The sequence below is a fragment of the Diabrotica undecimpunctata genome, chromosome 6, assembly GCF_040954645.1.
Source record: "Diabrotica undecimpunctata isolate CICGRU chromosome 6, icDiaUnde3, whole genome shotgun sequence".
Taxonomy (NCBI): domain Eukaryota; kingdom Metazoa; phylum Arthropoda; class Insecta; order Coleoptera; family Chrysomelidae; genus Diabrotica; species Diabrotica undecimpunctata.
Genome location: NC_092808.1, coordinates 14,241,749 through 14,269,148, shown reverse-complemented (window position 1 = coordinate 14,269,148; position 27,400 = coordinate 14,241,749). Strand labels below are relative to the sequence as shown.

General features: G+C 34.1%; 2 protein-coding genes across 3 annotated transcripts in view; one reads left to right on the top strand and one right to left on the bottom strand.

Annotated features, from left to right (window-relative positions):
- The window catches only part of LOC140443158 (oxysterol-binding protein-related protein 3-like), a 130,615-nt gene extending 109,038 nt beyond the window's left edge, over positions 1-21,577 (bottom strand). The window contains exons 1-2 of one of the 2 annotated variants that reach the window (XM_072534253.1): positions 21,314-21,577; positions 736-1,070 (exon numbers count right to left, since the gene is read on the bottom strand). In XM_072534253.1, the coding sequence (XP_072390354.1) occupies positions 736-1,041 (306 nt within the window). In that variant the 5' untranslated portion in view covers positions 1,042-1,070; positions 21,314-21,577. The remainder of the gene's footprint in view (positions 1-735; positions 1,071-21,313) is intronic. The other variant, XM_072534254.1, reaches the window with a different exon arrangement.
- On the top strand, positions 17,698-27,051 carry LOC140444232 (uncharacterized). The gene is made up of 2 exons (XM_072535980.1): positions 17,698-18,194; positions 26,973-27,051. The coding sequence occupies exons 1-2, from the start codon at positions 17,698-17,700 to the stop codon at positions 27,049-27,051; spliced, it is 576 nt and encodes a 191-aa protein (XP_072392081.1).
- The last annotated feature ends 349 nt before the right edge of the window (positions 27,052-27,400 follow it).

Below are 27,400 nucleotides of genomic sequence, written 5' to 3'. Positions count from 1 at the left end.
GTGTGGTATGTGTTCAGGGTAAACTGATATTTAGTGGCTCAAAACATGTACACCTAGACACTGATGATGGAACATGGTTTCCGAAAACGTTTTGTCTTCATGACATAGCCCGTTTGGGTTTTTTAATTTATATACCTTTTATAAAGGATTTTTACTTAAATTTTTTGTGATACATGGTATACAGCCAGCTACAGGAACTTGGTTTCCTTGTGGGCATTAATTTTAATGAATAAAAACCTCAGGAACGCCTATGATGATACAAATTTTACGACCGTTTTATGACTTTGAGGCACATTTCGTGCCCTCAACAATTTGTGAACGGATTATAATATATACACACTAGTTAATAGTTACTTAGGATATCCATCGACTTAACGTAAGTAAAAATCCTTTGGGTCGTTTTTTAAATAATGGTATTTAGATGTGAAGATTTCGTCCATTGGACAAGAGAACGACGTCTTTCAAATGATTAATATTATATCTACTAGAGATCTTTTAGATGATTTGTGCTACATGGAAGTAAAAACTCAAATTAAGAAGGAATACATTAGAATGAAGAATGCGGAGTGAATGAAAGAGCTCTAAAGTAAGAGCGACAAACATTCCATTAGGAAAGAAAGGCCTTGATGATGATTATGATACAATAAATTGAAGAAAAGTCAATCCACATTGATGAACAGTTACTTTTCAATCTCCGTTAGGAAAACGAAGCGTTAAAAAAAAAACTTAGCTTACCTTATGCCATCCTTTCAGAGGCCATTTCCTTTTCTTATGCAGATAGCCGTTAAAAGTATTAGGTCTGTTCTCGAAGCGCTGACCATCTTTCAGCCCCTCCATGATCTCCCATTCAGACCCTCTTCGGTTCTTCTTTTTCTTCTTCTCGTTCTGGTGGGGCGGATTTTGTTCGGTGGCACTTTCCGCACTTAAACTATTCGTCTCGACACTGGCGTCCGAATCGCTGGCTGTGACGGTGCTGTTTACTACTTTAAGCTTAATTTTATTCAGTTGTGGACTCTTTTTGTTGTCGACAGCACTAGCCATTGTATGGAATCTTGAAACTATTGGTTAAGCTGCAACAAAGGAAGTGAATGTTGATTATTGTCGGCTATTATACACAAGTGTTTTCTTATCTTCTAAACGTACAGCAATTTTACGCAGAGATTCGTAATTTATTCATAAGGTTATGTGTGATTAATTTGATCAATTAAAATAATTGTTTAACCATGTAGGTACGAGTAACAAACGAAAAATTAATAAACTTCACATGCTTGATACCACTGTAATTCAAATATATAATTTGTTTACAATATTTTAATATACCAGTTTAATTTATAAGCGATATTATACTTTGAGACAATATCTGGCAAGTGTAATCAATAAAATAGCGATTTTATTAAGGTACTTGATCTTGTTGTTCACGAATTCTCCGTAAAGTTTGTAGAGTGGGTCTCATTTAAAAACAAGAGTCTTCAACCAATGTATACTTCCTGTTCTCACCTACGGTTCTCAAACTTGGACGTTTACAAAGGAAAACATGAAAAAAATAGCAAAGACCCAAAGAGCCATGGAAAGACAAATGCTGAACATCAGGCTATCAGACAAGAAAAGAAATACTTGGATCCGCAACAAAACAAAAGTAACCGATGTATTAACGCAGATAGCAAAACTTAAGTGGAAGTTCGCTGGACATACCATAAGACAGAAAGACGACAGATGGAATAAGATGATTATACACTGGACACCATATAGATACAAACGAAAAAGAGGAAGGCCACAAATGAGATGGTCAGATGATTTGAAGAAACACGCAGGCCCGAAATGGATACAAACTGCCTACAATAGAGAGACGTGGAAGAAGGAAGAGGAGGTCTATGTCCAAAATTGGGGCCATCAGGGGCTGTATAGATAGATAGAACTCTCTCTGTTTTTCAATGTGCCTCCAGTAAGTTGTCGTTTCATCGTTTTCGTAGTATTCCTACTGATCGTCTTCCTATTAGGGAACCGTCTATTGCTGTCTTTGCTACACTATTTGTTGTCATTCTGCTTATATGATCGTTTCATTCTACTCTTCTATTTCTTACCCAGTTCTTGATGTTCTCCACCTTGCATCTACGTCGTATATCTGTACTTCTAGCTCTGTCCCATAGTGTCTTGCCATCAATTTTTCTAATTGTTTTCATCTCCTCTGTTTCTAACATCTTTTTTGTCTCTGTGTCAGGTCGTGTTTCTGCCGCGTATGTCATTATTGGTCTGATGACTGTTTTGTAAATTCTGCCTTTCATTTCTTTCCCAATATTTTTTTTTCTCCATATTGTTTCATTCACGCAGCCTGCGGCTCTGTTTGCTCTATTCACTTGATCTTCTACTTCAGTTTCGAGCTTTCCGTAGCTATATAATGTGGGGACTAGATATTTAAACTCCATCACTTATTCTATTATCTGACCTTCCAGCTCCAATTTACATCTTGGTAAATTTGCTGTTGTAACCATGCATTTTGTCTTTTTTGGGGAAATTAACATGTTAAATTTTCTGGCAGTTATATTAAATTGGTGCAGCATACGGTGTAAATCGTCTTCACTTTGAGAGAGTAGTATTGCGTCTTCTGCATATCAGATTATTTTAAGTTATTTTTCTCCCATTTGATATCTTTTTTTAGTTCTTCTCTCTCTCTCCAATGGCGCTACAGCCCAAATCGGGCCTTGGCCTCCTCCAAACTATGCCTCCAACCTTGTCGGTCCCGCGCCGATCTTCTCCAGGTTCTCACGTCTAGCAAATTTTGCGCGTCCGCTGCCACTTCATCCTCCAATCTTTTCCGTGGCCTTCCTTTTGGTCTTGCGCCCTGCATTTTACTATCTAGGGCTCTTTTCGGCAATCTTTCCGTCTCCATTCTTACTACATGACCAGCCCAGCGAAGTCTCTGAAGTTTAACGAATTCTGAGATCGGTGTCTCTTTGAACAGCTGGTAGAGTTCATGGTTGGACCTGGATCTCCATATTCCGTTTTCGTTAATAGGTCCAAATATCTTTCTTAGGACTTTTCTTTCGAAGACTTCCAGTTTTCTTTTTGTCTCTTCTGTCATCACCCATGTCTCGCATACATAACATACTATTGGTCTGATGATAGTTTTGTAGACCCTGATTTTCGATCTCCAGTGTGTGTTTTTGGAGCGAAACACATGATCGAGTGATAAATAAGCTTTGTTTCCCTTTACTATTCTTCTTTGGATTTCTGGTTCTTCTGTTCCATCCGTGTTTAATACAACTCCTAAATATGTGAAACTTTCTACCGTTTCAATATCGTCCTCTAATTCAACTGGGCGTCTGTTTCCCCTAGCTCTTGCCTGTGTTAACTTTTTTGTCTTTTGAATATTTATTTCTAGTCCGGCCTCTTTTGCCTTTGTTTTTAATTGTGAATCTATTTCTGCCGCCTCTTTTGTTGGGGTGAATAGTGTCGGTGCCAGCCCGTCTCCTTGCTTTAATCCTTGGACTATCGTAAAGTTTTCAGTGAGCTCATTTTGGACTGTTGCTATTGACGAATCCATTGTTGTTTTTACCAGTCGGATGTATTTTTGGGGGATATTAAAGCTCTGCAATATTTGATATAACTTGTTCCTATTAATTGAGTCGTAGGCTTGTTTGAAATCTATGAATATGTTGTGGACGTCAATGTCGTATTCCCACGATTTGTTTAAAATTTGTTTCACTGTGAATAGTTGGTCAGTTGTAGATCTTCCTTGTCGGAAACCGGTTTGATACTCCCCGACAATATTTTCAGTTAGTTGTTGAAAATAGTTTTTTAGTTCTTACTTTTTTTATTATTTCATCCATAATGAGGTTGAACAATAGAGGTCTCAGAGAATCTCCCTGTCTTATCCCATTACCAACTTCAATAGGGTCGGTTAGTTCTTCTTCCACTTTTACTTTTATTGTGTTGTTTTTGGTAAATATTTTCGATAGTTTTGATTATTCCTAGAGGTATCTCTCTTGCGTACAATAAGTGAATAACGTCCTTTAATTTGACCCGGTCAAAGACCTTCTTAAGGTCCACGAAAGATAGATATTGCCTCATTATATATATGCAAAACTTTTGCTGTTAAGTTTATATACCATGCGGTCCATATATATGGAATAAATTCATTTTTAGCGTTATTCTGTACTATGTGAAAAAAACCTGAAACAGGCCGATTTTTATTCCTAAATTGACAATTTAAAGTATGAAAATATTATCCCCCTCCAGCACCCCGTTTGAATCATAAGCACCCCCTCGAACTTTAAAATCAGCAATATTGCCTGGTCTATTAAAATATACTTTAAAAATAATTAGGTATTTTCGTGTCTGTTCTGCTAAATATTAGGGAAAAAACTTTGAAGATAATAAAATATTAGTCAAAAAGCCTAATAAACAATTGATATGAATCTAGTAGGCTGCTGTCATTTAGGTATTTAAAGTTACTAAAAGACGTCAGTATAATATTTGTGCGCTTATTAACTTTAAATATGGCTCATTTGTCCGAGACTCCGAGAGACCAAGAGGTTTGTGAAATTTTTAATAATAAATACCCTGGTCAATTAGTTTCGCAGTCTACAGGCAAAATTTAAAAGAAGTTTCGTTATACTGGACATGTAAAAAATATTGAAAAACCAGGTAGAAATGTTAAATTTAATGATGAAAAAAAGTTAGATGTACTTCTAAGAGATCGAGGAAAATCCACATAAGACAACTCGAGAACTTGCCGCCGTAAATGATGTAAGTAAATCATCTTTGAGATTTTTAATAAAAAAAAATACCACCCTTACAAAGTTCAGTTGGTTCAGGAGTTAAATGATTATGATGATCCTGATAGAAGGCAAGAATTCTGTGAAATGATGATGGTCAGTGGACAGAATGAACGCAGATTTGCAGTTCATACACAAAATAGTTTTTTTCTGATAAAACGACGTTTCATTTAAACGGAACGGTTAAACAAACAGGACTGTAGATATTGGATCAGAGAAAATCCTCACTGGGTGTGTGAGACTCACACGCAATATCCTAAAAAAGTTAACGTATGGGCTGGTATCATTAACAATAAAATTATTGGTCCTTATTTTTTGAGGGCACAGTTGATGGTGAGTTTTATCTAGATTTTTTGATTAACTTTTTAGTGGCTACATTACAAAGATTTTTTCCTGATGTTAATCATCCAAATGAGATAGTTCGATCTATTTACTACCAACAAGACGGAATTCCACCGCATTTTGCACGTATAGTTAAAAATTATTTAAACGAGGTTTTTTCCAATAGGTGGATTGGAAGACGTGGAACAATCGAATGGCCGGCTAGATTCCCCGATTTGACTCCTCTCGATTACTTCTTACGGGGATATTTAAAATCTTAAGTATATTTTAGTAGACCAAACAGTATTGCTGATTTAAAAGTTAGGATAAAGGAAGAAATTAACAAAATAACCTCCGAGGTTATCGTCAAGAAGTGAATGGTGTTATTCACTTCTGACAAAAGAAGTGAAAGTGAAGATAGAGACATTATCAAAATGTTAAGTCTTAAAAATCAATTTTCTTAGTTATGATTGCACCAAACTTAAAAAACCTTATATTGCTGAACAGAGGACTAAAATCCCTTTCTTTTTATTTAAAATTTTCGAGGGGGTGTTTATAATTCAAAGGGGGTGCTGGAGGGGTATAATATTTTCATACTGTAAATTGTCAATTTAAGAATAAAAATTAACCTGTTTCAGGTTTTTTTCACATAGTACATTGTATATATATATATATATATATATATATATATATATATATATATATATATATATATATGGACCGCATGGTATGTACAGTTAGTGAAATACAGTTCCCAGTTTTTTTATAATTTATTTAAACTGAATTTAAGAAATATATTATCTACAATTTGATCTAATCTTAGCGTATTTTTATAATATCAGTGCGTGTTAGAAATGTTGTACAACATTGAACTAAACAAATCAAAACTAAGAAAAATTCAACAATGTTAATAAAAGATCCAATCCAAAATACAGCTGGTGATATCACGGCACACACAATGACATCATCGGCAAAAATTTCAATACATTATAAATATATGAATTTTAAAACATCTTCATTATTTACCAATAGTGCAGTAGACTTGACAATAATACATACAAGGAAAAGGTGATCTCATTTTCAATATTAAATTACGTTATATTAAATATTTTAGTTGTACGTAATTGAATAAACAAAACAAACGTACATTTGGCGATGACTTTCTTATTTTTATTAATAAATGCAATTTACTATTTTTGTTGGGAATAAGCCACAGTTTTACTTTAAAACTAAGTTTATTTGACGTTTCAATTTCCACTTCGGAAATCGTTCTCAAAATTTACAGAAAAGACGGTCAAGATTTGATTTCAGTATAGTGCTTCCACTATTTCGATAATACCTAATTCATCATATCAGGACTCCTCAGAGCAACTATGTAGAAGCTCTAAACATAAAATCAAATATTTTCCGTCCAAAGAATAAATTATAAAAATAACTAAATTTTGACAAATATCTGAATTTTCTTTCCAGAAACAAAGAAATCTTGGTATTTCGACTGTTTGTTCTTAGATGGTACCATATCGTCTGTATGTAGTTATTTTTATAATTACTTCTTTTGACGGAAAAGATTTGATTTCACGTTTAGAGCTTCTACATCAGAGGTTCCCAACCAGTGTGCCGCGGCACAACATTGTAAATAGAATATACCAGAAAGCAGAAGAAGGGATAGAAAGGATAAAGGCAAATAAAATATCAAGTCTGACTTTGACAGCACATGAACTATGTATAATAATTACACATTAATTTCGTTAACATATTTCTTAATAGTGTGAACATAGGATTATTATCTAGATTTAAGCCATGTGGCTCACACACCCTCATCCCAGATTCGGTATCAAAAGGATTGAGCTCTGGTGGAACTCTTTCCGTGTTATCGAGTCCTAGGTATGCTCCAGTATCTCCCAAAAATGATCGTACACATCTGGACTTCGAGAGTAGTACAGCTTTCTGCATGGTCGTATATTCATTTAAACCCAGCTGTTTTATGTTCTCTAAGAAGATCTCAGGAATGACTCCAGCAGTAGATAGAATAATAGGTATCGTCTGGGTAATTTCCATTCTCCATTGTCTCCTTATTTGTATTTCTAGATCTCTGTACTTATACTGTCTACTACAAATTAAGATATGACTGATTTAGCTGTCTTACTCTTTCGGTAGTTAATTCAATTTTCATTTGTTTATGATCTATCCGCTGGAACTTTGCACAAGTATGACATTATTCACGAATTATTTTTTATATTACGACTCTTTCCTATTTTTTATGATTTTTTTTAGGGAGTTTGGGATGAGGATTGGTTGAAGGCGGGGGTTGGTCGAGCGCTGCAGAGCTACTTACATGCCATCTTTTCTTAGTCATTGCCAAGCAGTTGCTGTTTGGGTCTTCTGTGTTTCCATCGGTGGAAGACATCATACCTTATGATCTCTCGCAGGATGTGGTTGAGATGGCCCCTAGTTGCAATGTCTTGGTTACTGTACTTGGCCATTAATGACGTGTCGTCTGCATAGAGGTTGATTATGGTGCCTGGTGTTCTGAGGGCATCGGCTGTGTATATGTGCAGCAGCGGAGATAGAACAGATCCCTGTGGTACTCCTACCTCCGGAATTCCGACTTCGAAAAAGACTTGTTCAATGCAAATCCCGAATGTTCGGTTTTCGGAGTACAAAGAGAGTAGCTCTGTCATGGCATTGTTGTACCTATAGTTCTTCATTTTGTAGATCAGTCCTTTGTACTAACCTCTATCATTGAAACTTGTTCCGATGTATACTGTGAGCCTGAGTACCTGGTATTCACTTGAGTCTTTGGCTCTAAATCCGAATTGGGCTTCCGGTAAGACCTGTTGTTTTTCTGTTTCCTCTTCGAACCTTAAGAATATCACTATTTCAGCAATTTTGCTGACAGCTGGCAGTAAATTTATTGGCCTGTATTGCTGTGGAAAAATGCTCTTTTTTCCTGGTTTCTCAGATGCGATTTTCCAGATCAGGTCACTCACTTCTTTTGTGGATGTATGTTTCAATGGTGGATCTTGTGCTTCTGCCGGTCTTCTGTAGTAGCCTTTTTCGATTTCCTCTTCCAAGTCAAAGTCTTCTTCTTGGTGGTAGTTCATGGAACACTGTCTTTCTAGGGTGGTTCTCATGACTTCGACCTGGTCTTCAGTAGTGTATATTATGCTGTTTTCTCCATGTAGAAAACAGCATGACATGGCAGTTTGTTGAAAACAAACTGCCATGTGGCATTGGTTTCCTATCGTTTCTTATGATTTTCTGTAGTTTTTACTCATGGTCCATGTTTCTGCTATTTTCTTCATGTTCCTTCACAGGGTTGTCCCATTTCTCACTAGCGTGTTTTCGGAACTGGTCTTTCATCTGCCTATTTAGTTTGTTTGCTCTTTTCGTGTCTGCTTATGTACCAATAAAGTAAGTACCAATTTCTTCAATCTGGATTTGATAATAAACCAGATGGTACTTTTTAATCAAAACTTTATATAAATGTATGTTGTAAAGAAAGATAAAAGTAGTTTAAGGAAAATTGTGTTGAATAAGTTGATTGATATTAAGTCAATTTTCTCGTGAGTTTTTTAATTTGAAATAATTTATAGTTTTATATAAACAAAAGCTCTTCGATCTTGAACCCATCAATCTCCTAAACAATAGTAAAAACAAAGTCATTAATTAATTTTGAAAACCATATTTAACACTGAATAAACAAAATGATCAAGATTGAAGTACTATTTATTTATTAAAACTTACAAACACCACCTAGGTAGTAATTACATGTAAGAGTGCTCATTACTTGGTATAAAAATATACACACAAAAAATACAATATACTACAATAGATGATGGAACCTGACGTAGATTTTTATTCATTTTTTTAGATTATAACCCATATATTTGGTTATATGCAACGAAATCACTTTTATTTATGATTACTACGGTGTAAATCTTTATTAACTGTAGATGTTGGAAAATCACGGTTTATTTCCTATAATACGAATGATGACAATGTGCAAAGATCCAGCAGATTTACTGTATCATTGCCACCCATTGCCTCGATGTTTTGGCCATCTTGCATATCGAATCCTCCTAGCCGAACCTTTCCTCTGACTATATAAGAATTAGGCACTAGTCTAGTCCAAAGTATATACTGATATCATTTGAGAAAGTTTCAACAGTTTTTAGCATCTGATCTAGGTGGTTTCGAGTGGAAGCAATGAATTTCAAATCATCCATATACAACAGATGATTAAGCTTCGCCACAACGGTATTGTTGTTTTAAATACTAAAACCAGAGTCAGTGAAGTTCAGTAACTGAGATAATGGGTTGGTTCATCGCTAGATAGAACCAAAGTGGACTCAACTCTTAGAAAAGGCCCCGGTTAATTGGGATATCTTAAGTTTCGATATTGTTTTCACCAGATATTTGAAGGTGAATTTTGATCTTCAACTCCATCATTATATGCTATAAAAAGGTAACTCTGAATCAATGGAATGAATTCTTGTAGTCTATGAAGAGAGTAAAGGCTACTTTTTTGTGTATTCCTGGTTAGAAATGACTTAGTCAATTATACGTTGTTCTTTGTAGCCCATGGAACACTTAACGCATTCTTGTTGTGGCTCGATAGTATGTAGAGGACAGTGTTGGTAGATACACTGGGCTATACAGGATCTCATTAATTTGTACAAAAGTTGAAAGACAAGTAATTGGGCGGTACTTGACTGGATCTTGGGTGTATTTTTATCCCTCGGTATTAAATAAGGAGTTCCCTGAGTAAGAATGATGGTATTTCCTGCGGATTCGAAATAACATAATTAATTAACACTGCTAAACACTCATGAATACTCCAAAACTTCTTTAGCCAGAAGTTCTGAAATCCATTTTGTCCAGGAGATTTCTAATGTAAATTATTTTTGTTCAAATTTTCTTATATACTAACGCAAACTTTATACTAAAGAACTTCACACCTATTTAGATGTTAAACTAAAAAAATCAAGACCATTACTCATCGAGATTTGTACAATTACTCAGTTTATCTATTTTTATATATTATCTATAGTTTAGATCTCACCTTATGCAAAAAAACCATTGTTTAAAACGTATGAGCATCGCCAAAGCTTTATGTAACGAGTTATTTTAGCTGAACTATTTTAACGACAACGTTGGCAAACCAAAAGTTTTTGTTGGTTTTGTGCGAGGTTCAATGTCACGGTTAAGCTTAGAATTGTTATAAAAAACAATGTAAATATTTTCGTTAGGACATGTAGAAATTTGTTGGAATACAATTAAAATAAATATACAAGCTTATTTAAATATTTCCTCTACTGAATGATTTATATATTTAGTTTGTATGAGTTTGAAGGTTAGTAGTAGTTGAGTCCACATTCATATTTACGTCTCATTGATCACCGTAAATGAAACGTTAGTGAAGATGAAGTCGATTAAAAACTATATAGCTAATCACACTAACAAGAAGGAGTTAGTAATGATTATTACAATAATTATCTTTATATAAAAATGCTAAAATAAAAACTGAATTCGCAAAAATCAAAGAAATATTTTTTCCATCTAAATTGCACTATACAAGATCGGTCTCTGATTTATGACGGGCAGCACTCCCTAAAGCTGGTTCATTGTATCATCACTAAATCATAGCGTTGATTGAATAACCATTTGGTTATTGATATAACCATTGATTTGGGTTATTCAATCAACGATCATAGTGATAGCCCAGTTCCCGACAGAACAGAAGACTTAAAGAAAGCTTATTGAATTCCTTTCCTCAGAGGGTACAGTACCAAATATTCCTTCGATATAACTAAGCACACCTCAAGGTGTTGATTTAGTATGTGTTTGGTTTTATCAAGTGGTACTTAAAGAAAAATACTGAGTAATCGATCGATATAACACATTTAATAGAAAGAGGATATTTTAGACAACTATTACGAATAAAAGAATTTGTTTTACAAAAGTGTTTATTTATATACCGGGGTTTGAATATCGCGCGAAATAGCGAAACTGATACACTGTTCACTACACTTTTAGAGAGAAAGCGTAACACAGATTTTGGCTTTATTTTGTCAATGTGTAAAAAGAACCAACTCATATGGCACTTTAAAACGAATATTTTTGTAGACAAGAAGTACAGTCTGTCACATTACATTCAAACCAATATTTATGAAAACGAAAAATCAACTAATATTAATATAACTTGTTTTACAATTTGGTAATTTGGCGGATTTGGTCAACATCGTGAAGGGTCGTAAGCTGCAGTTTTTGGGACATATAATGAGAAATCAAGGCAAATACGAACTACTTCAATGCATTTTGCAGGGTAAATGCAAACATGCGTTTTGAAGGAAAATGGTCCAAAGACGAAGAAGAATATCCTGGCTTGCTAACCTAAGAGCATGGTATAGAAAGACCTCAACACAGCTATTCCGTATAGCAACCAACAAAGTCATCATAGCCAGAATGATCGCCAACGTTCGGAACGGATGGGCACCCTAAGAAGTTGTTTTACAACATACTCGCTCCCGCTGAAGCGCTGGCTTTAACACAAATAAACAGATCATAATATGGCAAGGGAACTTAATAGCTACTACTACTACTTGTCGGTTTATAACGTTCTCCGCCGTTTTCCGACTTAAAATCGCCACTTAGACCGGTTGTTCCATAGATCTTCTTCTATGGCCCTCTCTGTCAGTTCTTTATTTATTCCTTCGCTCCAACTTTTCCTCGGTCTACCTCGTTTTCTCTTTCCTTCTGGTTGCCACTTTAGTATTTCTTTTGGCATTTGTTCGTCCATTCTTTGTATGTGTCCGAACCAGATAAGTTGTTTTGTTGTTAGGTCATCTGTGATTGTTCGTTTGATTCCCATTATTTCTCTAATGCGTTCGTTGGTAATCCTCTCTTCTAGATCTTCCTGCGGCTCTTCTCCAAAAATCGATTTCCGTCGCTTTCAGCGTTGACAGTGTTCTTTCTTTCAGTGGCCATACCTCACAGCTGTATAAAGTGATACTTTTTACTATAGTCTTAGATATCCTCTTTTTATTTTCTTTGCTGATGGATTGGTCCCATAAAATGGTGTTTAACATTGTGATGGCTTTTCTCCCTGACGTATTTCTCTCTCTTATGGCTTTGTCTAATGTTCCATCTTGTGAAATAGTGATACCTAGGTATTTGTAGTCACAGCAGTGCTTTATCGTAGTGTTATCGTCTAATATGAGGTCTTTTTGTTCTGCTCCAATGCACAGGTATTCGGTTTTCTTTTTATTTACTTCTAGACCCCATATATCATACTCTTCAATTAATTTTTGTGCCATATAGTTTAAATCGTCATAATCTTGAGCCATTATTACTTGATCGTCTGCAAAGTTAAGCGTATATACCATAGTATTGGTGAGCGGTATCCCCATTGTCCTGCATTTTTGTTTCCATCTTTTTAAAGCACTTTCGAGGTATATTTTAAATAAAGTGGGAGACAAGCAACATCCTTGCTTTAATCCTTTTGATGTTATAAATCTTGTTGTTATTTGTGTCCCTGCTTTATCTTTGTTATTGGTTGGTTGTATAGCACTTTGACGGCTTTTATTAATTCTATATTAATATTCGTGCTTTCCATTGATTGCCACAGCTTCTTCAGTGGAACGCTGTCGTAGGCTTTCCGTAGGTCGATGAACAACATATGAATCTCTTGATTCCTTGCCATCTTTTTTTCTATTATCTGGGTTAAGGAGAAAATGTGGTCAATAGCGGATCGACCCGTACGAAATCCTGCTTGTTCTTCTGCTTCATAATCTAAGTATTCTCTCTCGATTCGGTTCTTTAACACCTTTCCATATATTCGACTCATAGATCCGGTTACAGCTATTCCTCGGTAATTTTCACAATTATTTTTATCACCCTTTTTATGTATAGTGCTGAGCATTTCATTATCATCCAAAAAGGGAGTTAGGAGTAAAAGACACTTGTTAGATACAGTTTTACTAAGTTAGCAAGAATACTGTAGCATCTTAATAATCTTAAGTTCAGCGTTGTGAAGTTCGCTGAATTCAAGGGTATCAGACAGCTTGCAAGAAAGCGGTTTAGCATTATTAGCAAATCCAATCATAAAGGCTAAAGTTCTTAGAAACTTTTGAGTTTGGAAGTTGGAGAACCTATTGAGCGTGAAGAATGGCTTTTCTTTCTTCAGGCAATTTGGAGGTATAACCCTTTGGGTTATATTTCAATAAATCCAACCGAAGTTGATTTAAAAATGACTGACCATGAAATCATAAGGAAGAGTTTAATATTTCAGAGAGTAGCATTCCTCGGGAGAGTATGTTATAAAGATTCTCTTTGGATGGTACGTACCTCCATTGAGCGTTAGCGGAATTATCTAAAATTTGAGCAACCCTATTTGCTACAAATTGGATCCAACGAGAAGGATATGAACGAAGCCAAGCGAGAACACTTTCTGAATCCGACCACATATTTATAGAGTCTAGTCGAGCTAATTTTTCTTTAATAATGTCAGCAATCTTTGCTGTGAGTTTATTACACATTAGTGCACCCATGAGTTCCAATCTTGGGAGGTTCAAGGGTTTTATCGGAGCAATGCGACTCTTAGATGCTAGAAGGGAACAAGACACCTATTCTGATTTAACTCACACGTAAGTAGATACAAGCTCCATGAGCCTTAAACTAGGTATATTTAAGTCCTTAAAATGAAAAAGACTGTTAACAAAACAACGCATGTAACGTATCAGCGTCAATGGGATCGTTCCAATTGATTTTGGAAATCCAGATTTTGTGCATTATGAGCTTCGCAACAACTGTAACGGGATTAATAAAAGCTTGAGGATCAAATATTTTGCATCATTGACAGTGCAACCAAACGGCTATCCAGCAAAGTCCATCTCCAACAATTAAAATACTTTGGACATGTTATGAGAGCAAACACAGAAAACATGGAAAGACTTATTATCCAAGGAAAGGTAGAAGGTTAAACATCACGAGGAAGATCTAAAACAAAATCTATGCATGAGTTACAAAGAAATGACCAGAGACAGAGATCTTTGGTGATGAACAATACACGACACGATCAATCATGATGACCACTACACTCCCTCCGATCAGGATTGAAGAGAGAGACTACAATAAAGTTAAAAAGACATTAAAAGAAAGAAAATTGTAATATATCTAACATATAATGAGTGTGAGAAAACGGCTTTTTGGGGTTCATAACCCAAGCCAAAATAAAGGGCAGAACAAGAATGAGAGGAAGACGAATATCTCGACTGAGAAACCCAAGAGAATGGTATGATTGCAGCTCAAAACAAGTCTTTACAGCAGTTGCTGTAAACCTATGATGATGTCCAACCTGCATAAAGGAATGTGACTTGAAAAAGAAAAAAGAGTTCTTCCACAGAGGATAATCTCTCTAGTATTCAAGCTACAGGCCAGCTGAGAACTAGAAAAACTAGAAAAAAAAAGAGGAAATATAAGAAAAATATTTATATGCTCTTGTTAAATACTTTTGAAGTTATTACCTTCTATAGACGAAGTTATTCATCATCATCAATATCTTTGGCTCGACAATCCTCTGTGGATCCTCTAAGATTTGTCTCCATTCTGCTCGGTTTCTTGCCATCTTCTGATCTCTAGTATCCCTAAGTTGGTCTCAACTCCATCTAACCACCTAATTCGCGGTAGGCATCTGCTTCTTTTTCCTATAGATGTGCCTGTCGTTAGCTTTTTAGCAATTTTGTCAGGAATTTGTATTATGTGTCCGGTCCATCTAAGTCGCTGTGTTTTAATGAATACGACATCTGGTTCATTAAATAGTTGGTATAATTCGAAATTAAATATTTTGTGCCACTGCCCTTGATCGTTTATAGCTCTAAATATTTTGCGGAGTATAGGTACGTTTTTACTGGGACGTCTGTTGCGATCATCGTTGAGCGATCGTCGCTGAACAATGATCGCTAAGCAATGATCGCAAGCAGAGTGTTTTTACTGAAGCGATGATTTGTTTAGTGAGTTGTCTAGCGAACAAGTGGTTTTGTTGCAGCGATGAGCGTATGAAAAAGAAAACAATTATTGTTAAAATACCTGCTAGCAGAAAAGAAATGGGACGAAGAAATGTTAAGTCTTGCAAGATTAGATAAATATGCAATATTTAAAGGAAGACAAGAAGAAAGATACTTCAAAATTTTGATAAAACCATTTATTAGGAGATGATGTTAAGTTTCCACAGTTCTTCCGTTTGAATGAACGTAGTTTGATTTTGTGTTAAGTTTAGTAAAAAAGGATATGAAAAGTCGTCTACAAACTGTATTCCATATCCGGGGTCTCCAGAAGGAATCTCTCAAATAAAAAACTCTCAGAATCACATACATACGCCACTATAGTCGCTCAGCGTTTGCGACTGTGGTGTGACTGCTCTCGGACCAGTCGCTAACGATCGACGCTAGCGGCTAGCGACACAAGCGGTACACCGCGATCATCGCTCAGCGACGATCACTGAGCGATAATCTTACGTTCGATTATTCTCAGAAGTCTTTCATACTTCTGCGTTAGAATCCATGTTTCCGATTCTTAGTAACCAACATGTATTTGGATTTGTCTTCGTTGATAACTAGACCAAACTGTTTCGCCGCCGTTTCCAATTCTAGAAAATATTGCTCAACATCTCGCTTGCTACGCCCTATTATGTCAATGCCATCAGCGTATGCTAAGATTTGTGTTGATCTATTGTAAATAGTACCGCCTTCTCTAATTCGTGTGTCTTGGACTGCCTTTTCGAAGGCAATGTTAAATAGGAGGCAAGCCTGGACATCCCCTTGTCTGAGTCCATCGTGTATCTCAAAGGATCGAGAATTTTCTCCCTGTATCCTAACGCTGGCTTTTAAGTTAGACATTGTCATTTTAGTTAATCAGTTACGATTTTCTGGTATATAAAACTCACACATTGATTGGTATAATACTGTTCTCTTGACACTGTTGTATGCGGCCTTGAAGTCGACGAATATGCGATGTGGTTCAATGTTAAATTCTAATGTTTTTTCGACGATGTGTCTTATTAAATGAATCTGGTGAATTGTTGATTTTTCTGGAGTAAATCTGGTCTGCTATTTTCCAACTATGCCAATTGTGTAAACTTGTATCCTTTCGTAGAGAATATTTGCTATAATTTGTAAAAAGTTGTTAATAAGGTTATACCTCTGTAGTTGTCACATTGGAGCTGATCGACTTTTTTTTCGAATAGCATCGATAGACGATGATATTCTGTATTCAAAATGTTTTATGAATTTTTTCGAATTATAAATTAATAAATTTATTTTTCACACTTTATGTACACACTGCAGCATTACGTATGAATGAATTTTAATCACGAAAGTTTGAATAAAAATAGCAACAAGTAAACCACAACTCGATAAACGGGGGAACTACGTCAAATTTAATTTATGTAATTTTGGAAGGTGTAGCACCAAATAAAATTCATGAAAATTGAAAGTGCTGAATTTAAACGTGGACGTTCTACACGTGTCTTTTGACTAAAACTTTAAGTATCAGACAGTTGCGTACAAAATTAATGTCGAAAATACATTAGAATGTGACTTTCTTATTAATATTTTAGTTCAATCTACTTGTGAAAAAATCAGTGATTTCACGTAAAAATCTTTGAAATCTATTTGAAAGTTCTAAAACGTCTATAGTCCAAACTATAGAGACAAATGAATGATCTCGAGCATTAATGTTAGTAAATTTTTGAATTTTTCAAACCAGCCTAGCGTAATGAAGCGCAATACTTGGAATAACCTCCACTTGTTACTCTAAACTGTTGGTTATAATTTTTTATGGAACTTTTAAGCTACAAAAAGCTTTAATTTGAGCTATGCTACATTTAATTTGACCCAATAGTTTATGCAAAATTAATGATTGAAGGTCCAAAAATATTAAATTTTGCCCAATTTTAGTTTTTGAAATAAATACATATATATATATATATATATATATATATATATATATATATATATATATAATGGATGGATGGATAAATTTCCGCGGTCAGATGAATGAAAATTACTAAGTTCTCGGGAAGAACCGCGTTGAGAATTGAAAACTCGACGTTTCGGCACCCATTTTGGAGCCATTATCAAGAGTGATATGGTTCCGTTCGAGTTTGGGGTCTCAATCTGCCTACTCCCCTCACTCGTGACGTACCAGTACATATCTTGTTCTGTATAAATACAAGAACCGTCAAACAGCACTGAGGTCTCAATCTGCCTACTCCTCAGTGTCAAGTGACGGCCGGTCTAACCCCATGTGGCTGCTTTTATACTCTCAGTATGCGCGGGAACAGTATGCGCTGACGTGGTCTGAGTGGTGTGGGCAAGATGGTTTTTTAACTTTTTATGATTGTTTAAAGAATTTTAAACTTTTAATGTGTATATACATTTGTATAACATATAATATTTTTTTTCGACTTGTCAGATAAATTTGTGTAATGTTCTATACATTGTACATTCTAGACAAATAAATTCTGTCTATCTATTGCCATTAGCCTCGAAAAATGAAGTATTAGATTTGGGAATCAAGGAACCAAGTAACAAATAGAGCGATGAAAGTGCTGGGATTTATCCAACGCACATCAGTGGACCTGTCTTTGTTTACATTTAGAAAACTTTATTATGGTCTCGTTAGACCCATTCTGGAGTTTGGATCAGTTGTATGGTCCCCATCATACCACTGTTACATTCAACAGATTGAAAGAGTCCAGAATAAATTTTTAAGGGTAGCAGCCTATAAGAGTGGATACAGGAGAGAGGAATACAACTATCAGTGGGTAAGAGATAGTCTTAACTTACCAACACTTGAGTCAAGGAGGACATTGTTAGATTTATGTTTCTTACACAAAGGTATCAATGCTTTTATAGATTGTCCTCAACTCTTATCGCTTGTTAGTCTTAAAGTTCCTAGTAGAAGACAATCAGAAATCTTTTCAGTGCCATTTCACCTCACTAATTATGGTATCAATGAACCAACTACACAATTGGTCCGGAGTCCTAATAGCCTACCAAGACAAATGGATATTTTTGACTCTAAAACAACTAAAAAGTATCTTACAATAAGTTTGTTGTACATCTGTATTATTCTTATATGTTTGTATTATTCTGAGGTGTTTGTTATTTTAATAATTTATTGTTGTTAAGGTGTAACTTTGTAAAACTTGTGATTGTTATTTTAATAATTTATTGTTTTTAAGATGTAACTTTGTAAAAATTGTAAGTAAATGGATGCCGTATATAAATAAATAAATATTTAAAAAACAATATTCATGGTTTTGTCATCAGCTATCCCTCACATGACTTAGAATCTTCAATAACCTGTATAAGATTTTTACGTGAAATTGATAATTTTTACAGAATTATTGGGGTAATAATTTGCATTTGCTGATGCATGATGATGAAAGATTTAACAAGATATGTGTGCATTTTATATACCAAAGACAAGAAATCAGTCGAAGCAGTTTAGAAAAACCAGTGAAAGCTCACAGAAAAAAGCCAAGATACAAGATTGGCCATAAAGTAAATAGGTTTTTTTGCAAGACATAATATTCCAGTAAAAGGATACAACAATTAGTAGTATATACTATAGCAGCAAAATGTCCTGGTTTGTCTCGGAAAATAATTTTCTTGCATTAATACATCCCACCTGCTCATAAGGAGGCTGATACACAGGCAAAATTACACAAATTGGGATACGAACTGATCAATTACCCTCCATATTTCTTAAATTGAGTAAGAGGCACTCTTCACATCACATATATTTCACACTATGTTGAGAAACTCAAGCTAAATTACTTTTTCGAAAGGACAAAATAGTTAGAAAGGCTAAAATAAAAGTCACTCTACCTTGTATACAGTTAAATGATGATAAACATGTAATTTTTCAATTTCAATGTGATAAAAAATCATAAAGTTATTAAAAACTGCAGTAGCCTGATATCATGAAATTAAGATATTCTGTTATGCATCCATAGCTTATCTTTCTTTCTTTTTGAAACAAATAATATAATAATAAAGTACAATATAAAATGTATCAATCTTATGACCTGCTGGATATAAAATCTGCAAGAATTAAGCACTCATTGATTGAGTATGTTAAAAATGGAAGATAAGAGACCATTAACTTGGAGTATTCTTAATAAGATTTTCAGAAAAATTTAATATATTTTAATTTAATTTATTGTAATTTAATCATTTGTTTAACATTATTTAATCATTATTTAATATTTAGTTTTAGTTTTGTTGTTATGGTTAGAATATTCTATTTTTGTTAAATTTTTGTAAAAATTGGGACATCTTGTAAATAAATAAATAAATATACATATAACATATACAATTATGTTATATACTTACATAACATAGAAATATATGGAAAATACATAACTTATTTAAGAAATATTGGGTAAAAACTGCTATTACTTAAAACTATTTAATTAATCATAATTAAGTACTTTAAATGAAAATAAAATATAAAGTTACCAATAAAAATACTAAGGAGTAAAATAACTGCTAACAAATGTGCCTTGCCATACAAAAAATGCAGTAAATTATAGAAAATCATAGTATTACTTACGAAAAACAATATCCGGATTTAAAAAAATAGGCAAAAAAATATTCAACAAGCTTCCTATAATAATTATGTCCAGAATGTCAAAATATAAAAAAGAAAGATTAAGGGATAAAGAAAAAATATAATAGTAAAGTAAAATGCAGAAAATTATATCATGGAGTGTATTTTTTTAACAGAAAAATACGAACAGACGTGATGATGTCCACATTATAGAGAATAAAATTTCAAATAAGAAATATCTAATATAAGGAAACATTGTTCAATCCTGAAATAGTTTTTCAAACAATTCTAAAATAAAATTATGAATGATCTTAATCTTAAATATTTATATTTATAGTGAATTAATTAATTAGATTTATTGAATACTAACAGTCCATTTACTACTTAAAGTTATCAACGATATTACAAAGAATTTAATCAAAAAATTAAAATATAGTATTCAGCACTCTCCAAAAAATTCGTATAGTCACAAAAAACTACCTTGATCAAATGAAATATTACCCAACAGGTCAGAAAAATCTTCAGCCTGAATGAACACCACAGGATTGACACAACAATATAAAACACACAAAAATTTAACACATACTAGGGTTAATATTATGAGAGACTTATTGAGTGGTCAGCTTCTCCCTTATTTACATACCATTTAATTAATTTATTTGGATCATATTTTAAACTAAATATTGTATTAAGGTTCTGAAATAAAGAGGTTATTTTCAGTTACCAGTTTCTCATAAACTGATTTAGGAAAAATAAAACTCTCATAACTACCACAAAAAGATTTTCTGACAATATTTTATAAAGAATGAGAAATTACTTATTGTTTTTTCTGTTAATAACAATATTTATGAAGATATTCTCCCTAAATTAATAAAAATTGTAAAATATTTTTGCAAACAAAAATTTAAAAAATTGTTTCATACAGTATACTGACTAGTGTAGTAAGCTCAGAAGTTGATAGTACAAAGATAAAGATAATATCTCATGTTTAACATATTTATCAACTTATCCATCAATAAAACTTTTTTATTACTGGTGATATATATGTTTTGAAACAAATTTTCCTTAAAATAATTTAAACTTAATATAAATAAAGTCAATACTCTCAAATATAGTGTCCTTGTGTACTACTTTTAAATGTTTTTTGAAAATGTCTAGAAGTAAATGCCAATTTAAAAGTTATTTAAGCATTCAAATGGATTTGGCATGGGTTAGTTTGATGGTCAAAGTTATTTGGTGATCTAAACATAGTTAAGAATATATAATTAGTTTTTTTAACAATCATGGTCAGATTGAATTTGATTTATAAAAAAAGCTTAACTAATTCCAAGGACTTTTGAATTCCAGGACAGCTTCAGGAATGCATTGAATATATTATATTAATTGAGTAATGGGTTAAAAATGTAAATAATTTTTCTATACTTAGTTCCTTATTCTTGTCAACAATAATTTGGGTTAAACATTAGTAATGATTTTTTCTCAAGGTTATCAAATTAGGCACTTACCTAATTCTTATGAATTATAGGACGTCTTTCTTTTATTTATATTGGATATTTATTCTATAAAATGAGAAAATATACATAAACAAATTTTCTTACTTGTAAATTGACTGTAATCACTGGAATATCCTTAAATTTTACACAATCCCATACATTTGAAAGTATCTCACTATAAGTTTAAGTTTTTAAAAGGTATAACTAGCTTAATTAGCCGGCACTTTGCATTTTATATTAGTTACAATTCATTTCACTCTACCGATGACACGGTCACTGTAATTTACTTACTGATTCTGTTGATTATAACATTATTCTCGTACCAAATTATTAGTTGATTTTTGTTTTTATTTGACAAATGTCACTGTTCTTTCAAATGTGTCAGTTTGGGTCTTCCTTGTTAGTTGATTGTGTCCTCTCTCCAATAAGCAAGCAGTCAGCTGTACACAAGTTTTGTATTAACCAACACATTTGTCAGTATGGATTGTAGAACTTATTCCAGGACCGCATTAATATTGCATATAACTTTATATTTAAACGATAATCGATTCTGTTATACAATAATGTTATACAATAATACATTTATTTTATCATAATCACAATTTTGCAGTTGTGAGTGTTAATTTTCGTCTAACGATATTTAGATAGAGACAAAGCTATTTGTCTCTATAACTATAAATATTTGTATTGTTTGAATGAGAGAAATAAAAAAAAACATCTAAAAATTAAGTGTGAGGTTCCAAGCTGTGTTTATTACGTCCTTTGCTACTGTTTAATGTATACCCGCATTAAATGTTTGCCACAAACTTGACAAAAGCCTGATCAGAAATAATCTGTCCATATAAAAGGCTAGGACAATTCACATTGTATTTCCGGTAGGGTAACTACACCACTAAAGAAAGAAATCTGAACTACTAACATCTTTTAAAAGTTTGTTGACCCTAAAATATTGGCTGAGAATTTGATGATCGGTAAAACATATAATACAAAACTTAAGCTTTCCCAACAAATGAATTTCCAAACTAGAATTACGATGGCTTTTGTACGCAGATTGATTTTATAAGACGACTTTACGCAAAAGTTCAGCGATTCTCCAAAGGTAACTTATTTGTTATGAAAGTTGTACAACAGACTAAAATATTGTTAAGAACATGCATTCAACGTGGCCCATGTAACGGTTGCATCTCGAAAGCGACTAGAAGCTTCTGCGATATCGAGCGTGGGAGAGATCGACCCGTCAAAGAGGCGAATTAGAGGTGGACTACTCCAGAAAATTCTAGTACATAATAACTGTTATATATATATATATATATATATATATATATATATATATATATATATATATATATATATATATATATATATATATATATATATATATATATATATATATATGTAACGCTGTTATGACTTGAGTTTAGTTTAGTTCATAACATATTTTCGTGCTGTAAACTTATAAATAAATATACTTATATAAATTCGAACCGCTCGTTTTATTTAATCTCGCTACAGTTGGTGTCCGGTGTGAGGATAATTGATTTATTTAAAAAATAAATTCAGCAGTGACTTTTGAAAAAGACTTTTGAACTTTTGAAAAGTATTATTCGTCGGGAACATCCACGGTGTTCGGTAGTGACCTTTGTACAAAAAAACATTTAAAAAGTACGAATGTGCCTGACCAAAGATGCTGCTAGTACAACTTTTAGTAAGACAGTTGAGTGCGTAACTAGAAGAACGCGATGAAGACTGCAACGGGTCCAAAAAGATACTCCAAGAACGACTGAAGACTGTTCTCAACAAGAATGGAGACGACCAAGAAACATTCCAGTTTCAATCAGCAGAAGAAGCGATTTTAACTAGAATAATTGATGGAAAATTCGAGAATATTTCCAAAAGATTCGATGAAACGTCTCAAATGATTAAAGAAACTTCTCAAATTATTAAAAAAGCAGCTAGACAAAACGACGAGAAATTCGAAAATGTATCTAGAAGATTCGACTTAAATAATTAAAGAAGTATGTATTCAGAACAAAAGAAATTTGAAGAAGTTTCAAGAACATTCGATAAGATACAGAAAAATTTAAACGACGTAGAAGAGAAGATCAAACAATTAAAGACCATGATAACTAACACGAAAGTGCTACCATCAGTTAATACAGTAGCTTTAGATCCGGTAGTGAAATAAGAATCACCTAGAGATATAACGACACATCATATGAGATTCAAATTGCCACCATTTGATGGAAAGTCTTCTTGGTCCATATACCTTAGACAATTTGAAGCTATTGCGACAGCCAATCATTGGACAGAACAAAACAAAGTGATTCAAGTGCAGAGGCTCGGTCAAGACGGCGATGCAATACAAATTGTAATCACAGATTGAAAGAACGACTTTGCACCGAGAGACGAACTACTGTCATTAATGATCAATGGCAGCCTCAACAGCTACAAGACGCTCAAGCAGATGATCCATGTATAAAAAGAGTATTGGATAGGGTGCGTCGAAGTGAAGAACCCTCTTGGCAAGACATTAGTGCATGTAGTCTAGAAGTCAAGTGTTACTGGAGCCAATGGAATTGCCTAGTGCTAAAAGATGATCTTCTGTATAGAACCTTTGAGAACGATGATGGTACAGAAACTAAGCTTCAGTTGATTGTACCTAAAAGTTAAGTGTCAGAAGTATTGCGTCAGTTGCATGACGGTACATCAGGTGGATACTTTGGTATTACGAAGTGTCTGCAAATGGTTCGAGAACGGTTCTATTGGGCGAACTGTAAAGATGATGTAAGAAGATGGGGCCGGAAATGTGAACTGTGTGCAACCAGTAATGGTCCAGTTGGTAAAAAGGGGGCACCCATGAAACAGTACAATGTTGGTAGTCCTATGGAAAGAGTAGCAATCGACATTGCAGGTCCACTTCCAGAGACGAATGATGGAAATAAATATATCCTGGTAGCCATGGATTATTTTACGAAATGGACTGAGGCCTATGCGATACCAAATCAATAAGGTGCTACCGTTGCATAGGTACTTGTTAAAGAATTCTTTAGCCGATTTGGTGTTCCCTTGGAGATGCACTCCGACCAAGGGCGAAACTTCGAGTCAAACCTTTTCCAAAACGTTTATAAATTAATTGGTGTCAATAAGACCAGAACGACACCCCCGCATCCTCAATCAGATGGAATGGTCGAAAGGATGAATCGAACGATGGGTAAACACCTGTCCAAAGTTGTATCAGAACATCAAAGAGATTGGGACCAGCACATTCATTCATTCCTAATGGCCTACCGCTCGGCCGTAAATGAAACTAGAGGCCAAACTCCAACCTGCCTGATGTTAGGTCGTGAAGTTCGTTTGCCCTGCGACCTAGAGTTTGGCTGCAGACCTTCCGAAGAACATGTTGCAAGCGAAGATTATGTCGACCGCCTGAAGTTAAGAATGAACAACATTCATGAACTTGCCCAACAACACATCCAGTTATCCAGTGACAGAATGAAAGATCAATATGATTCTCGATGCAAGAATGAATGCTATAAAGTAGGTGATCTTGTTTGGCTTTATAATCCACAACGTCGTCGAGACCTGTCTCCTAAACTGCAAAGACAATGGGAAGGTCCGTATGAAATTAAAAAGAGAATAAATGACGTAATATACCAAATTAAGAAGTTGCCGAAAGGTAAACCAAAAGTAGTTCACATAAATCGTCTTGCACCTTATGCTGGCTCAAATGAAACAGAAGAAGCACGAACCCTTTAACATAAGATCAAAGATGACCGGCGACCAAGCTTTAATGAATTTATGTCAAATTACGTAGAGAGAAAGAGTGCTACATTCGGCGTGACCACAGAAGTTTAGCAGGATCTTTTTAGTGTTCCGCATAAGTCTCTCTAGCCCACTGTGTTGCACAAGATCTTGAGACGACTAAAGGAATCTCATCCGTATTTTATAAGAAGTTCGGTCGTTTGGACTAGTTAAGAAATCAGCAGCCTAAAGTTGGAAGAGTACTGAGATTAGAAGATGGTCCTCGATCTTTGCTGTATATAGTGACCAGGAAATCGTATACAGACAGAGCAAGCTACGAGGATATATGGCGTACTCTAACTAATCTGAAGAAATCGTGTGCAATTATGACATCAAGAATTTGGCATTACCACAGATATTCCATGCACTAGAAAATCTGGATTGGAAGATTGTCAGAAGCATGCTTGAAGTGATCTTCCGAGAAACCGGCATACGGATTACTGTGTGTTGCATTAATCCGAAGAGATCGTGTCCTTCAAAGACAGTAGACTGTTATTTCTTTCTTATGGGTTTTTGCGGAGCTGGAGAGTCCTGTAGATTCCGCCATCCTGGGCCTACATATAGAGTTGCTGATCGGGACGCTCATATCTAAGAGGGGAGCAGTGTTACGGACATGCATTCGGTAGCCCATGTAACGGTTGCATCTCGAAAGCGACTAGAAGCTTCCAGAGATATCGAGCGCGGGAGAGATCGACCCGTCAAAGAGGCGAAGTTTAATATATAAGAATTAAGTACAGTCGTTTAGGGTGGAACAAAAATAGTAGAATGCGTCAATGTTCTTAGATGCATTTCGTATTTACTGTTATGTGTGCTAAATCTACCAATGAGAAATGAACCACTAAGTTACGCTTTAGTTTTGCTGTTTTGAATAATATAGTTCCCGAATCCGACACTGATGGGATACCGACCTAGTTTTAAATAGATTTTACAGTAGCTATTACAATATACTACGAAGCTTTATACTATTTTTTCTGTATTTTTAAAATACAATAAAGTAATTTTTTTATTTATTTATTATTTATATTTTAAACAAATTATATTATATTAAACTAATTTAATAAATTATTATGCTTGCTCCTAACGCCACCTTTTAACGTTTTAACAAAGCATACGTTGTTTACTTCTAATAGACCTGTCAAATTCAGACGAAATATTAAATTAATAATAAAATAGAATTAAATATCATTTGATAGTAAATTTGATTATGGTATGAACTAAATACGATGTTTAAAAATAAGAATTGTATTTATATGAAATTATTTTTTAAACGAAAAAAGTCATAAAATTTTAAACAGATGTTTCAATATTGTTTTTAATTGAATGATATTTAGGGGAAGGGTACATAGTGGCCACTGCGGTCATAAAGGTCACTGGTTGTTACTGCACAGTACGTTGTTGATACACAGCGACGGGCCTGTCAACTCTTTCATTTGAACATCATCCTAGATGTGTTAAAGCTGTAAGCTGTTCTGATCATTTGTTTAATAGTTATTCAAAATGTTCGTGTTTTTCAACATCCTGATATAAGGTAAGTGTATTTAATTAATTATTACAAGCAAAATTTCATTCATAATACAGGCAAATGATAGTAACGTCTTAAAAGAGGTGTATTTAGGCTACAAAACGATGTGTCTGTGTAAAGCCTTGCTCGATTCGTTTAAAACTATTAAGCATTTCAAACTGCATAATAATAGCATGTGTTTTGTTTCAATTTTTACCGATTAAAGTCTAGTTTAGGGGTTTTCTCATCTGCAACAAATCTATTTTAGCAAATAAGTAGACTAGTAATTATATTCCAAGATCACTTATTGTACTATGTATTTACATGATACAATAAATTAACATTACTGTATACGATTATTGTAGCTTTATTTAAGGTGAAAACTCCGTGTTACTTTCATATTTTAATGCTATGTAATTCTATGTAGTTCACATGTAATGCTAAAAACGTTTTTTTTTTCAGGTGTAGCGGTGGTGTCAAAATATCAGTAGAAGAATCATCAGCAGTCATGGGAACCCGCAGCGATGCAAAGTGCAATTGATGCCGTGAAGAAAGACGGAATTCCTTATCAAAAGGCTGCTAAAACTTACAATGTGCCTAGGATCACGCTAAAACGTCGCGTACTAAATAAAAATCAAGACGCCACTGACAATATAAAAGTTAAATTAGGCCATTTTTAAGCTATTTTCAACGAAGAACAAGAACAGCAGTTGGTAAATTATCTCTTGGAGATGGAGGTACGTTTTTTTTTTGAATTACTGTAGCTGATTTGCGCAGCCTTGTTTACCAACTGGCTGAACGGAATAACATCCACCATTATTTCAATAAAGAAACAAAATTAGCAGGAAAAGATTAAGTAACTGTGTTCAGAAAGCGCCATCCTGAGCTTG

Bases quoted from the DNA above. Each gene is read 5' to 3' on its own strand.
- LOC140444232 (XM_072535980.1), top strand. From the start codon at position 17,698: ATGAAAGTGCTGGGATTTATCCAACGCACATCAGTGGACCTGTCTTTG. The intron at 18,195-26,972 runs GTATCTTACAAT...TTTTTTTTTCAG, and splicing joins GACTCTAAAACAACTAAAAA to GTGTAGCGGTGGTGTCAAAA.